At 60.3% G+C, this 13,734-nt stretch overlaps 1 protein-coding gene across 1 annotated transcript in view; it reads left to right on the forward strand.

Moving 5' to 3' along the window:
• The window catches only part of AIPL1 (aryl hydrocarbon receptor interacting protein like 1), a 20,158-nt gene extending 8,734 nt beyond the window's left edge, over nucleotides 1-11,424 (forward strand). The window contains exon 6 of the mRNA XM_034989344.1: nucleotides 11,375-11,424. Within this exon, the coding sequence (XP_034845235.1) occupies nucleotides 11,375-11,409 (35 nt within the window). The 3' untranslated portion in view covers nucleotides 11,410-11,424. The remainder of the gene's footprint in view (nucleotides 1-11,374) is intronic.
• The last annotated feature ends 2,310 nt before the right edge of the window (nucleotides 11,425-13,734 follow it).

Below are 13,734 nucleotides of genomic sequence, written 5' to 3' on the forward strand. Positions count from 1 at the left end.
CTGGCAACCCCTGGCCTCCCCTGCTTCCTCTGACCTCCCTGGCCTCCCCTGCTTCCCTTGTCCTCCTTTGCCTCCCCTGCCTCTCCTTGGTTATTTTTGTAGCTTTATAGATTTCCTCTAGAACGCTCTCTCGAGTCCCCACCACTCTCTTCTGCGCAGGGCGACCGCTGGAACTTTACTTCGCCCTGTCTCCCCGCGGTTAACACACAGGCTCCGTCTGTAGCCAAAATTCTTTTGTGCTTTGTCCGAGGGCTGACTCTAAAAGGAAAAAACCAATAAACAGTGTAAGTTTCCCCACAGGCCCCACGTGGCACTGTGATCACAGTTCTTTTTCTATGGTTCCAAATCCACAGCCCCCAGGGCCACCAGAATGAGGCTGTTCCTGGTGGCGGCAGTGGCCACGCACGTTGTGATGTTTTCTTTTCTCTCTCCTTCCCGCCTTCAGGCACCAGGAGTTTTGAGGTGTCAGTCCTCCCACCGCGGAGGAAAGAGGGTTGATGTTTGGCGGGCTCTGCTCACGGCTAAGGGCCACCCGGAAGGAAGGCCAGCAAGGCCCGAGGGGAGGAGGTCAGAGCAAGGGGACGCTGTGAGCTGGGGAAGCTGGCGTGGGACGGTCACCTGCCTCCCGACGGCCCTGCGAGGCTGGGCGAGCAGAGGTTCCAGTGTGGCTCAGAGGCAGATGCAGAGCCTGTCTGAGGACCAGGAGCTATGGCCTGAGGACTCCCACCCCCGTGGTCCTTCCCGTTTCCTGTGTGTGCCTTCCCTCCAGCTGTCCTCTTTTCTGGGGTCCCCGAGGACCTCCCCCCATCTGAAGTCCCCCCAGCAGGGCTGATGCCCGAATGTGTTCCATGACCCTGCCTGGTCCCCTGTGAGCATCTCCCCTCCCGATGCCCCAGGACCTTTGCAAGACCAAGAGAGAAGGGGGCAGGGTGGGGACACAGAGGGCGGTTCTGGTGTTAGTGCTCCAGGCAGGGATGGACCCTCGCAGCTGGAGACCCCTCCCCTCGTCACAGGGTCCACTGGGGTTCCTCCGGCCACACCATCCAGCAGATTAAGATCAGCCACATTTCCACTCACGTCTTTCTAGGTCCGCTCTCTCCCAGCCCCGCCGGCCCCCAGCCTTTCCGCCTGACTTTTTTTATGGTGGACACAAGGGTCCCGTGCCTGTGACAGCCTCAGGCATGAACGGCCTCTCCCCCTGGAGGCCCCGCTCTCTGAGCCTCCCCGCACTTCTCCCCGGTGATGTCTGCCCTGCCAGGCACGCTTCTTACCGGTGTGCGTGTGTGTGTGTGCATGAGACAGAGAGAGAGAGAGAGAGAGAGAGAGAGAGCAGGCTCACCTCGTCCTATTGTTACTACCATCCAAAGGCCAAGGCGGGACAACAGGACACTGTTCAGGAACCATGGCATCTCACACCCCATCTGGCTAGTGCGGGGTGGGGGGCCTGACCCGGGCCCCTGCAGCACGCGGCCGCCCCACCCTGGCCTCTGGCCCCTACGCTGGCTTCCCCGCCGTCTGCAGCTTCTGGAGGCCCCCGAACATCCGGGCCGGAGGCCCCCGGGTTCAGGCCGGTGGCAGAAGCCTTCCCGCCTCTGTGCACCCCACGGGCGGCCATCGGGTCCCCCGGCCTGTCTGCGCCTCCGGCCTCCCTCCTGCCAGCACCCTTGTGAATGCGCTGGCCTGCTGGCCACCCAGCGTGGTCTCCCCGCGCAGCGCCCTTAGCTGGGTCACACGGCAGGTCCCTCTGCCTCAACAGGGGACCTGTTCACGGGTTCTGGGGATTAGGCCACGGGCATCTTTGGGGAAAGACGGTCTCCAGTCTCACCTGCACCGGATGGTCCAAGCGCGGGGGGCCGTAGTGAGCGCCTCGCCCGCGCGGTCTGGGGGGCCTCCTTCCCCGACCCTGCCCGCTGCGGGCGCCCCTGGAAGGTCAGGCAAAGCCTCGTCTTCGTGACGGCCACTGCCCGTGTGCAGGGCTCCTGACTTCAGGTCCTCGTCTGCCGAGAATCTGATGAGCAAAGACTCTCGCTCTGCCTCTCGCCTCCAATAAAGACCCCGTCGGAGGACGACTGGGGCCCCGGTCTCTCCCCAGCGGCCTCTGCGGACGGTGTCAATCTAGGGCGGGCGGTGCCCTCTGCCTGTTTGGGTGGGCGCCGTGCAGCTGTGAGGACAATGCCCGCCGCGGATGGGGGCTCAGGCGCATCTGCCGAGCTGGAGCATTTGTTCACGGGAAACATCTCAGTCCTCACACGCAAGGACCCTCAGAAGTGGTCAGCCCAAGCCCTTGTTTTGTGGATGGAGAAACTGAGGCTCGCAGACGAGGAGGGGCGTATCCGAGGTGGCTGCGGTAGTCATGGACAGAACCAGGGACGGGGACACTTGCCGACACTGACCGGGCGCCCCGGGAGGGAGGGAAGGAGGGCCCCGCACCCCGTCCCGCTCTGGTCCCACACACTACAAATTAGACTCCTTCCCGAGCTTCATATGAGCACGATCCGACAGTGTGTTCTCTTCTGGGCTCTCTCACTGTGTTAGTGCGTAAGCCTAGTGTGTTCAAGCCGAGGCGCCCTCCTGGTGGCCTTTGCTGGTGGGCGTGGGTGGTGGGGCCCAGGGAGACAGACAATAGACCAATCATCACCATCGTTCGGTTGTGATGGGGCTCTGTGAAAGGCCACCGGGCTGCCCTTCACAGTTGTGCACGTTGTGCACTGCACAATCCAGGGGGCCCTGTTTACATCCTCGTCCTCTTAGGTACTTGTAGTCACCACAAGTGCCCAGCAGATGGCAGGGAAGTGTCTCGAGGAAGGCACAGCTTTTCCTAATTTGCTCGGTTGCCATATTGGCTGCTGCTGGCCCTGCGTTTCCACACAGCGGGCCCGGAGAAGTCAGCGTGTGAGGGCAGGGCCTGATGATGTCCACATCTGACACTGGCCAGGGCCACGCCGGGAGCGACTGCCGACCAGTGATGCCGGGGCCCCCGGGTCCGTGTCTCATCCAGCGGAAGCTCCTCCTGGCCGGGTGGCCGGGCTGGGGCGGTGGGTAAGCCCGGACGAGGGCATGGTCACCCCTGCAGACTGGCCCCAGGGCACTGCTGGAGCCTGGGGTCCCCCCTGGGAACCCACGCGTGGCCGGGACTCCGGCACAGGACGCGGGCGGGCAGGCGTCTCTGCGGCTCTCCCGCTGTGACCTCCGACCTCCACTCCGTGCTCCCGCCGACCCACTGTACTTGGGGCTTCGGTAACCACGACCCCCTCGTTCTGGGGCTGGTGCGGGCCCCTGACAGCTGCGGTCTGGGGGGCCAGCCCCCACGGGTTCACTGCGTCCTGCCCGCACCTCCGGCAAGGCCCCTGGAGAAACTTTCCCCAAGGTCCCCACACTGATGGCGCTTTGGGACCCCGGCCGAACCCCAGCCGATGGGCTCGCTCGTTATTATGACCGCCCCGTGTGCCGTGGGCCCGGGGTCACCTCCTCGCGCACCGGGGTCGCACCCCAGCCGCCCCGGCCCCCCATGTGCGGCCTGCGAGCCCGTGTTAGGCGCTTCTGGATTCGGGCTCTGGGCGAGCGCGAACTTCCTCAGCCCGCTTGAGCCCGGCAGCTCCGCCCGCGTGGGAGGAGGGATCCGCGGCCTCGGGCAGCCTCCTGCATATTTGTGCCCGTGCGAATGGCCCTTTCCGTAATCAATACCGCAAACGGCCGACCCCGAGTCTTCACCTCCTTCGCAGGGCTTTTCGGGACCCCTGTGGGGCATTGGGAGCAAGGAAAGTGACCCTGATCCGGAAACTTCGTATTCATCTGCTGACAGTTCTGCTTTTGTCTCCCAGACATGCCTCTTCTTTTCCCAGGACTTGGCATCTCTGGCTGCCCTACGGGCCGCCCTGCCGGTTCCTGGGCCCACATCCCCAGGCCCCAGCTCTGGGCTTGCAGACGCCCCCGAGTCCAAATGGGAGGAGGGAGGGGAGGCTTGCAGCGGCGGCAGCGGAGAAGAGGCCCCTCAGATCCCGTGAAGCCATCAGCCGTCTCTCCGACCGCTTCCTCCCCGCCACGCCTCGTTCCGGCTAATTTAAGATCAGCTGCCCGCAGTGGGAACCGATTTCTGGGGTTGTGCAGAAGCCAGCTTCCCAGGAAGGCTGCCAGAGGGGGGTGGCGGTTAGCTGGAGATTTAGGGACCAGCTCTCACGGGGTGGGCCACGGCGCAGGGCGAGCAGGTGGTCTCGGCGACTCCGGGGGCCGTGAACGTGGCTCGGGAACCTGCCGCTGGGGTGGAGGGAAGCTTGTGTGACGCTAGACGGACGCCCGCGGGCCTGAGTCCGGCCTGTGGAGCGCGGTGGCGGAGCCGGGCCGCTCTGGGCATGGACCCCACCCCGCCTTCCTACGTGGCAGCCGACGGTGCCCTGTGTCCCGAGGGCGGAGGGCTGGACATGAGTCGCTTGTTGGAAGACGTCTGGGGGACAAACAGAGGGCTGGCCCTGGTGTCGGGGGCCGGGGGCCGGTAGCAGAAAGTGGTTGCTCGGGGTAGCCTCAGGCCACTCCATGACGACTCACGGGCGGCTCTGCGGGGTCGGTGCTCCCGAGCACTCCATGACCAGGCCCGCGATCTGTAGGGTCAAAGTCGTGCTCGAGGAGGACGATGCTTCCCTGGCGTGAGGTCGGACCGTGATGACGCGGGAGAACGGGAGTCCCCTCTGCAGTCAGACTCGCGTGCCGCTGGGTAATTCGGGTGCAGCCCTTGCGGGTGGAGGCAAAGCATCTGAGACCAGAACGTGGATACCCTCCTCCCGTTTACAAGAATCCACTTCTGTGCTCGTGGGAACTACTTAGAACATGCTTGGCTCCCTGCTTACCTGAGGCCAGGAGGCTCTTCCTTCTTGCGGGTTAGGCTCTGGACTGCAGTGAGGCCCTGTTGTGTGCGCTTAGGACGCCCTTCTGGAGCCTTCTGTCAAAACCTTTCCCATCGCTTGTCATCGCTTGTCGGCGGCTGTGACCGAGGAGGTCCAGGGTTGTGCCCGGTGAGCACAGCCCCCACCCCCCTCTCCACCGCCCCCGCCCCAGTATGTGAGCTTCCGCAGAAGCAGGTGTGAGGCCCTGTGGTCGGGGCCCAGCAGCAGGTCTGGAGCAGAGTGGGGACACATCCCGTCTTCAGCGATCACGTCCCTGCCTGCGTGAGTCATTTCCTGAAAGGACTCAGGGCCCAGGGACTCAGAGCTGGCCGCACGGTGGTCAGCGGCTGTCCTCGCTGGAACGGGGGGCCCTTGTCAGCCGCTCCCTCCCTGCAGGGACGAGAATAGAAGTTTCGCAGGCCCGCCACGGGCGATGAGTTGATTCATGGGTTCATGACTGAGAGCTTGCTTATAACGTTCCAGGTCCTCGGGCCTGAGTGTAGGGAGGTGAGCGGGAGGCAGACTGTTTCCCGACCTCACTGGAGGTCCCAGTCCAGCGAGGGGCTTGCTCAGGCTCCTGCCTCGCGTGGCTTCCCTGGAGGAGAGGGTGGCCTCGTGCCGAATCAGAGGCGCAAGACACTGGCCACCCCTGAGTGCTGAGCGGCTCCGTTTCAGACTCAGGATGCACACGCTGGAGGGTGGCGGGGTGCGGAGCAGCTGGGCCTTGGAGCGGGGAGGGGGCGCCGGCCAGAGCGGGTCCCACGTGGGATGCACATGTCTCAGCCGCACTTGCAGGCAGAGGGCGCCAGGGAATCAGAGGGGGAGGGGGAGGCGTGCACGTGTGTGTGTGTGCATGTGCGTGGGGATTATCATCATCCCGGTTTTCAGACGAGATGAGGCTGAGGCTCTCATCGGCGGGGGCAACCAAGTCAGCGACGAGGATGAGCACCGCCAACAGAACAGAGGTGCGGAGCCCTGCCCCCGGTCTGCCGTGCTGGGAAGGCCCCCGCGTGGGCGTGGAGGAGACGGGGTCCAAGCATACGTAAGAGTCTGAGGTTTGCCCTGACCGTGCAGAGGAAGGGACAGGCTCTGGGGGGTTCGAACGCCCCCCATGCCTTTGCTCTCTGCATTTACCGTTCCAGGCGCTGGTCCCCATCTTGCTTTTCTTGGTTCATAGTGAATCCCTTTGCCGGGCTCCTGGATGAGGAGCTGGTCCGACAGCGTCTCTGTACCAGTGACAGCTCAAGGACCGGCCGCCGGAAACCCTCCTCCCCAGCTCCACGTCTGGGTCTGCCGCTGCCTTGGGGGCCGGGCCCCCACGGCTGAGGAGGAGTGAAATCAGCTGACCCTGACATGGGGAGATGACCCTGGAGTGTCTGGTGGGTCTTCAGAACCACGAGGGGCCTGCAGAGTGGAGGAGGGGACCAGAGAGAGGGACTCCACCAGACGCTGCCGGCCGGGAAGGTGGGGGAAGGGGCCACGCGTGCCGAGGGACGTGGATGCTCCCCAGAAGACGGACTCACCCCTAGAACCTCCTGGAAGGAACCCAGCCCTGCCAACATCTTGATACAGCCCAGTGAGGCCCATTTTGGACGTCTGAACCCCAAGACTGTGAGATGGTAAATGTTGTGTTGTTTTAAGCCACTTCTTTTGTGGACATTTGTTACCACAGCTGGGGAGGACTAGCTGAGCACGGCGCTGTTTGTGTGGGGCTGGGTACCAGGTGGACGGTGTCAGGGACACAGGGACTGACTCTGGATGGAGAGGAACGTCCCTGAGCTCAGGATGGCTCAGCATCTGCGTTAGCTGCTGGATGGCGGAGGTCAGCAGCAGTGTCCAGGGCCCGGTCAGGGTGAGGGGATTGGCCTGAGCTTCTCCCAGGTGAGCCCCCCATTGGTTCCACGGCCTTGTAGACCAGAGACCTGGGTCTCCATGTCCACTCTTGTCTTTCCGTTGCTCAGTTGTCTCCCACAGAATATTTTACCCCTTCGGTACGAGAGTCCCGGCTTTCAAACTATTCGAGACTGACACCCTCGGGGGAGCTGGGGAAGTCCTGTCCACGCTGCCAAGAACGGGGTCAATGACAGCAGCGAGGTCCCAAGTCCAGGACCCATTCTTTTAGGATGAAGATGGACGGGCGCCACTGCGTTTGGGAGGTCACGGGAGGTCTCGGGTGGTCTGCAGACACAGCTCTCCAGCAGGTATTCCTCAACATCATGAAGTCCAAATTCCCATGTAGCTTTGGCACAAAGACCCAGAAGCCGGCTATTTAGGATCTCTGCGAACCCACAGCATTCGGGGCATGAGAGTCTGAGGCACCAGACGGAAAGAGCGGCTTCGTGCCTGCGTCCCCAACCTCCCATCCTGCGAGCCCACCACAAGGAAAATAAAATTAGAATTACAATAATCTGCCAAACTTGCTCCCCCCATTGCACTGTATGATTCCAGCTAATTTTATCATTTTTCTGATTGCCAGTTTGAAAATACATCCACTCAGAAGGTTCACAAAGATTAGCTCTCGGTTTTCAGTTTCAGCTTCAATCTTACCTTGATGGGACATCTTTCACCGGTGGGGTTTTCTTCCTGCAACCTTCAGCAGCTGCGTTAAAATCTACACGGGACAGAACCACTCATCCTGGTTTTAAGTAAAGAAAAAGTAAAATGAGAGAGTAAAACACAAACTATTGAAAGGGACACAGACGCTGGTAAACAGAACCGGGAGGAGCGACTTACAGCCGTCGCGTGTTTTTACTGCGGCAAGATCGCTGAGTCACAGGTGTGTGTCTTTAAGGGAAAGAAGTGGTTTAAAACAATACACCCGAACCCACAGATCATCCTTCCGTCGTAATGAGGGTGTAATTTGTAACAGCATTTTCTTTTTTTTTTTTTTTAAGATTTTATTTATTTATTTGACAGAGAGAGAGATAGCCAGAGCAGTAACACAAGCAGGGGGAGTGGGAGAGGGAGAAGCAGGCTTCCCGCCGAGCAGGGAGCCCAATGCGGGGCTCGATCCCAGGACCCTGGGATCATGACCTGAGCCGAAGGCAGTCGCTTAACGATTGAGCCACCCAGGCACCCCGATTTTATCTTTTTTTAATTTAAAGATTTTATTTATTTATTTGACAGAGAGAGAGATAGCGAGAGCAGTAACACAAGCAGGGGGAGTGGGAGAGGGAGAGGCAGGCTTCCCGCGGAGCAGGGAGCCCGATGTGGGGCTCGATCCCAGGACCCTGGGACCATGACCTGAGCCGAAGGCAGACGCTTAACGACTGAGCCACCCAGGCGCCCCGTACCAGCATTTTCTATCAGACGGTTCGGGAGCGTTTTTTCTGTGGAACTGTCTGCTAGCTGAAACATTATCGCCTCGGAAAAACACAGTATTACAGAAAAAAATAGTGCGTCTTTCAGGAATGCACATCCTGGCGCGCGGCGTGTAGAGGAAAGAGCGAGTGTCCAAGTAAACACGTATCCAAGCATTGATTCCAGAGCAGCGGTGGGAACCACGCGTCCAGCAGGGGCGAGCAAGCGCCGTGGCCACGTGTCGCGTGGCGGTGATGCGTGGTCTGAGCCAAGCCCGAGCTCCTGCACTTCCTCCCCGGGGTCTGCACGGGGCGGCCGTGGGAAGGGGGTGGCGGCTGCATTCTTCCTGCTTCCCACCGCCTCCCTCGGCCACCGCCGCCGCGGTCCACACCACCGTGGGCTCCCACCCGGTGCTCAGGACGCGCCCCGTGCTGGGTCCCTGCGCGTCCACCGCTCTTCCCTGTTTCAGCAAGTAGGTGGAGTGATTCCGCGGCACGGTGGTTAGACCAGGTTGCTCCTGGGGTGTGAGCTCCTTCCCGGGTTCGGCTCCCTCCCGCACACAGGCGCGCCGGCGACCTGCCCGTCCTGGGGCATCTTCACACTGACTCTGCCTCGGTTTCCCCAGACGCCGCAGACCTCCTCCCTCACCCCGTCCAGGCCCCTCTCGGTCAGGCCTTCCCTGGCTGCTCTGGCTGGAGTGGAGCCCCCATCCTCCCCCAGCACCCCGTTCCCGCTTTACTTCCAGAGGCGGCCCAATTTCCGCTCTGGTCTGATTTCCTGCACTAGAAGGTAAACCCACAAAGGTGAGTTTATCTGCTGACCTCGCTGCCGTGTTCCTGGAGCTGAGCACGGTGCCCGACCCACGGAAGGCACTGAGACGTAATTGTCCAGGGATGGACTGGCTTAGCGTTCTGTGCATCTACCAGAAATTCCTTCCAAACATCCGCTGGTTCCGTGCAGTCCCTCTTGGTGGTACTCCCCCGTGATCCATCAGCTTTTGATTTTCCCTCCGGTGACATTCCTTCCGTTCCTGCCTCACAGCATCACTCAGGGACACCCCTTTGCCTCGCACGCCTTGTCTTCCGCACCTCCTGGAGCCCGTCTTTCTCTTTTTTCATTTGCTCCTTCATTTCGGGGACAGAGCGTCCTCCAGCGGGTTTCTGAGAAAAGGTGCGTGGCAGATGGAGATCACGCACGGCTGAGTGTATTTATTTTTCCTCCCCGCTCGACTGGTCGTGGGCTGGCTGAGAATTTGAGGCTGGGGGCCAGTTTGGGGGCTTCGCGCCACTCTCCCAGCATCCTCCGGCGGCTATGACTCAGTCTTCTTGGGCTGCCACGAGGTAGCGCCACCGAACGGGGCCTTGCACAAAAGTCTTCTGTCTCCCACTTCTGGAGGCAGCAACTCCAAGACCATGGCGGGCTCCTTCTGGGGGCGGGGGGCCAATGTATTCCACACCTGTCTCCTTGCCCCTGGAGGTTTCTGGAGCTCCTTGGCCTTGCTCAGCTGTCATCACCCCGAAGTCTGTCCTCACCCTCACGTGGCATCTCCTTGTGCGCGGGCCCGTGTCCAGTTTTTACGAGGACATCTGTCCTGTTGGATTCGGGGCCCGCTCTGCTACAGCGTGACCTCATCTTAACTAGAGATGTCAGTATTGACCCTGTCCCCAAATCTCATCGCATTCGAGGTGTCACGGTGAGGACTTGCCCATATGGGTTTTGGGGGAATGTGGGTCAGCCTGGAGCGTACAGAGAGCCATTTTCATTCCTGAGCCTTTGGATGTGACTGCACGTGACTTCCCTCGGAAGGTTCTCGGGCCCTTCCTTACTCCAGACACTGGGAAATTGCCCGACGACACGCCTTGGCGGGTCCTTGGCTTCCGTTCTCGCGGGCCACCAGTAAGCCGTTCCGTCTGCAATGCTTGTCATCTGCTCTGTCGTGTTTCCCGCCCCCACCCCGCCCCGTTCCATCGGGCACTCGTCTCAGTTCCATGTTGGACCTCATGCACTGATATTCCAGACTTTATACTCTTGATTTCCTACTGACCGTGTCTTTTCTTGTCTTATTTTTTGGGGATATTTCTTCAACTTTATTTGCACAACTTTCCACTCGATTTTGTAATACTGCTATTCTAGTATTAATTTCTCAGAGCTCTTGTTTATGGTGGGGTCATCTCTGTTTTATGGAATTCTGTTCCAGTTTTGTGGGGAACAGTATATATATATATTTTTTATCTCCCCGAGGGTATTGATGGTAAGGTTTTTGAAATGTCCCTTTTGCTCCTGTATTAGCCTTATTTAATCAGAAGTCCCTGCTCGGTGTTTCTTACACCGGCGGTCGTCTCCAGGGTCTAGAGACCCTTGCTGGCCCAGCGCATTTTTAAGGTGAGACAGTGAAAGTTTGGTTGTGGTGTCCGCACTTGGGCTGAGCTGCTGGTGGGCGGGCGGGCGTGGGGGCTTCCCTGCAGGACAAGCGAGCAGAGGCCTGGCTGCTCCCGGGCTCCCGGCTTCAGCGGGTTACCCAGGGAGGAATACCCGGGCCTCATTTGGAGATCTGTATCTGCCGGCAGACCCTCAGCGTTCAGGATGCAGACGTTCACACCTGACCCTCTGCCTGCCTGGTGGCCCTGAGTGGGAGGCAAACCCACATGCCTGTGGCTGGAATGGCCGTAACTGCAGATTCTGCTCCTCCCCCTGCTCCTTCTCTGTCCGGTGCATCCGTGGGGCCTGGTGAGGTCGCTCCCCATTGCCAGCATCTGTGTTATCCCATCCCTCCCAGGCTGTTGTCGCTTTGACCCCACAGGTGCATCTCCGCTCCTGTCTGGCCCTCTCTGCCTCTCTGGATGGGCCAGACCAAGAGGACTGAAAAAGCCCTCTCCTCCAAGAAGCCCTCCAGGGTCCCCCCTGTCCCAGCCTCAGCCCACGGTCCACATCACTCTCGTGACACTTGCTTTTGATTTGCCCTGTGGCGGTTTGCAGCCTTGACCACCTCTCCCCAAGCCAGCCTCCCTCTCTGTGGGCCAGGCCTTGTCCCTTCTGAATCTCCAGCACCTCCCACAGCACCCAGCACACAGTAGGTACACAGTGACCAGACGGCTGAGTTTGGGACTAGACCTTGTTCATCTGTGGCTTAACACCAGGTGCCCCAGGGTGGTGTATGTAATTGTCATTTTCTTTGTGAATTCATTGTTTTGTTTCAGCGATGTTTTTCCAAAAATCTGCTCCTCCTTGGTGACAGCATGCCTCTCTGCAGAGGGGCGTGGGGCTCAGAGACCAGGCTCGTGGTGCAACCAGCATCTCCCAGCCCAGCCGTCCGAGCCCCACCTTCTCGCCACCACCTGCCTCAGCCAGGCAACTGTCTCCAAATCCAGCGGAGTCTTCCCTCCAGGGCTGAGCTGGACGGCCAAACGTGCCCCTGGGGTCAGACGGGTCTGAGCTTCCATCGTGGTTCTGCTACGCTGGCCCTCACCTCCCCAGGCTGCCATCCCTCGTCTGCAAAGGAGGAATAATAATGCTGCTGCTGCAGGCTGTGGCAGGGACCAGAGGAGGTCGTGCGTAGGGAGTGACTGGCACAGTGCGTGACCTGTGCAACTGTTCTGCTCACTAGCTACCGCACCTGGTCCTCTGCGGTCAGTTGAGGGTGGAGCACTGAGAACCACGCTTCCATAAACATTAGCTGTGAGGAAGATGAACCGTTAGCCACTGTGGTCTGTTCGTCCTTGTTTCTGCAGCCTGACCCCATGCCTTCATGGTTTTACCCCTGGCCGCCTACAGTCCCCCTTTATTGAGCACCCATATCCAGACAGCAGTGGAGTGAGCTCCCCGTCGCTGGAGATGTTCAAGAAGCTACCCGATGCCTTCAGGCCCTGGATGGGAGGAGTGAGGGCGGCGTGGTCAGGCTGGAGGCCCCGGGTCGCTTACCCAGGAACTTGGACGGTGAGCCGCGGGCGCCATGTTCTAGCATGCTGCTTGGCGGTGAAAATCCGAAATCTGCGGAGTTGAATCTGGAGAGAATTCCCCTCCTTGTTTGCTCTTTTAATCTCGCCTGTTGCCACGGGAACGGCAAGTGACTGCAATCACCACCTGTTTGTATAGCTAGCGCGCACCCATCCACGCGGCTTTCGAAAAGTAATACAAATCTTGACTTTGGCCTGGCGCTCGTGACCTTTCAGAACAGACGCCCGCGAAGTCCCGTGGTCACCTCCTCCCCGGCGCGGGGGCTCCCATTTGGAAAGTCCCCCCAGCCCAGCTTCCCGCCCCTGATGGGACGGCTTCCTCCCACCCCCAGCCCCCCTCCCTCTCCAAGGATGCGCAAGGACCTGTGGGCACCCCCCACGCTCGTTCTCACCACGCTACCGCTACTCTGGAGCTCTGAGTCTGGGCACCTGCGGCGTTTCCGGGCTCTGGGCACCTGCGGGGAGTCGGCGGCCCTCCACCCACCCTCCCCAGGGCCCCCGCTCTCTCTGCTGGGCCTCAATCCAGAGGCTGCCTGAGGGCCTCGCCCAGGCCTCCCCGTGGGCCTTTGCCTCCCCTCCGGGGCTAAGGAGCCACTAAGGGAATGTGAAGATGTTGGCCTAATGCCCTGAGAAAATCGACTGCAGCACTTTCCTCCAGTAGGGAAGACTCCAGGGAGCTTCTGAGCCCACCCCTCCTGGGATGACTGGGAATAAAATGAGGGTGTGGGCGACTCGCCAGAGGCCATGGAACGGAGAGCGTCCCCCAGCCCCTGTCCCTGGATTTTCTGTAAACCCCATCCCTTCTGTGCCATGCCCCAGGGCACCTCATTTATAAACTTCACCAGATTACAGCTTCTGAGTGTTTGCAGTACGTACTGGGCTTGGATCACTCTTCTTCAGAGAAGATGCAAGGAGATGGGTACTTAGTGGTATGGTGTCCTCAGGGCTAGAGCCACAGGCCCGGGGAGGGGATGGCCCCCATAGATTCCAGACTCAGCCCTGGCCTCCAGGCCCTGGTGTGGCGCTGGGGGACCCGCCTCACCCCGTAGGCCCTGGCTGGGGTCTCCTGTAAGCTGGACGGACCGGAGCTGACCTTGTCCTTCGCGTCACTTGTGAGGGTCCCCACAAGCTGTGGGTGTGCCTGCCTTTCCTAAGGTGTGAAGAATCCTTGAGTTCCTGTTACAGAGTCCTAGAGTCAGACCTCGTGGCTGCAGGCAAGGCTGGAGTCCCCGTCCAGCCCCAACGCCTGCTGGAAAGACCTAATGTTTGCTCTCGTTTTGGGATGCAAATGATTCCCCTTGACTTTGCAGTAATCCGGGGGTCTCTGGCTTGGATTAAGGAACCTGTGGAGGATGAGAAGCCCCCAGGGTCCAGCTCTGAGGAGGGGTCGGGGTGCATTCTCCCATCCAGCCAATTCTGGGGGCCGTGTGTGTGTGGGGTGGGGGGCTGTGCTGAGCTCAGGGGCTTCAATAGAACTGAACAGAATGCTCCTGCCTTGGAGGGCCCTGTTGATTTGTGGCTCTTTCAGCTGCGTCCCCGTAGGGCGTGGTTCTGGCATTTCGGGCACCTGTCTGAAAGGGAGCTTGCGTTGCTCTTAGGAATAG

Source organism: Mirounga leonina, unplaced genomic scaffold (genome assembly GCF_011800145.1).
Source record: "Mirounga leonina isolate KUSES-001 unplaced genomic scaffold, KU_Mleo_1.0 Mir_488, whole genome shotgun sequence".
Classification (NCBI taxonomy): Eukaryota; Metazoa; Chordata; class Mammalia; order Carnivora; family Phocidae; genus Mirounga; species Mirounga leonina.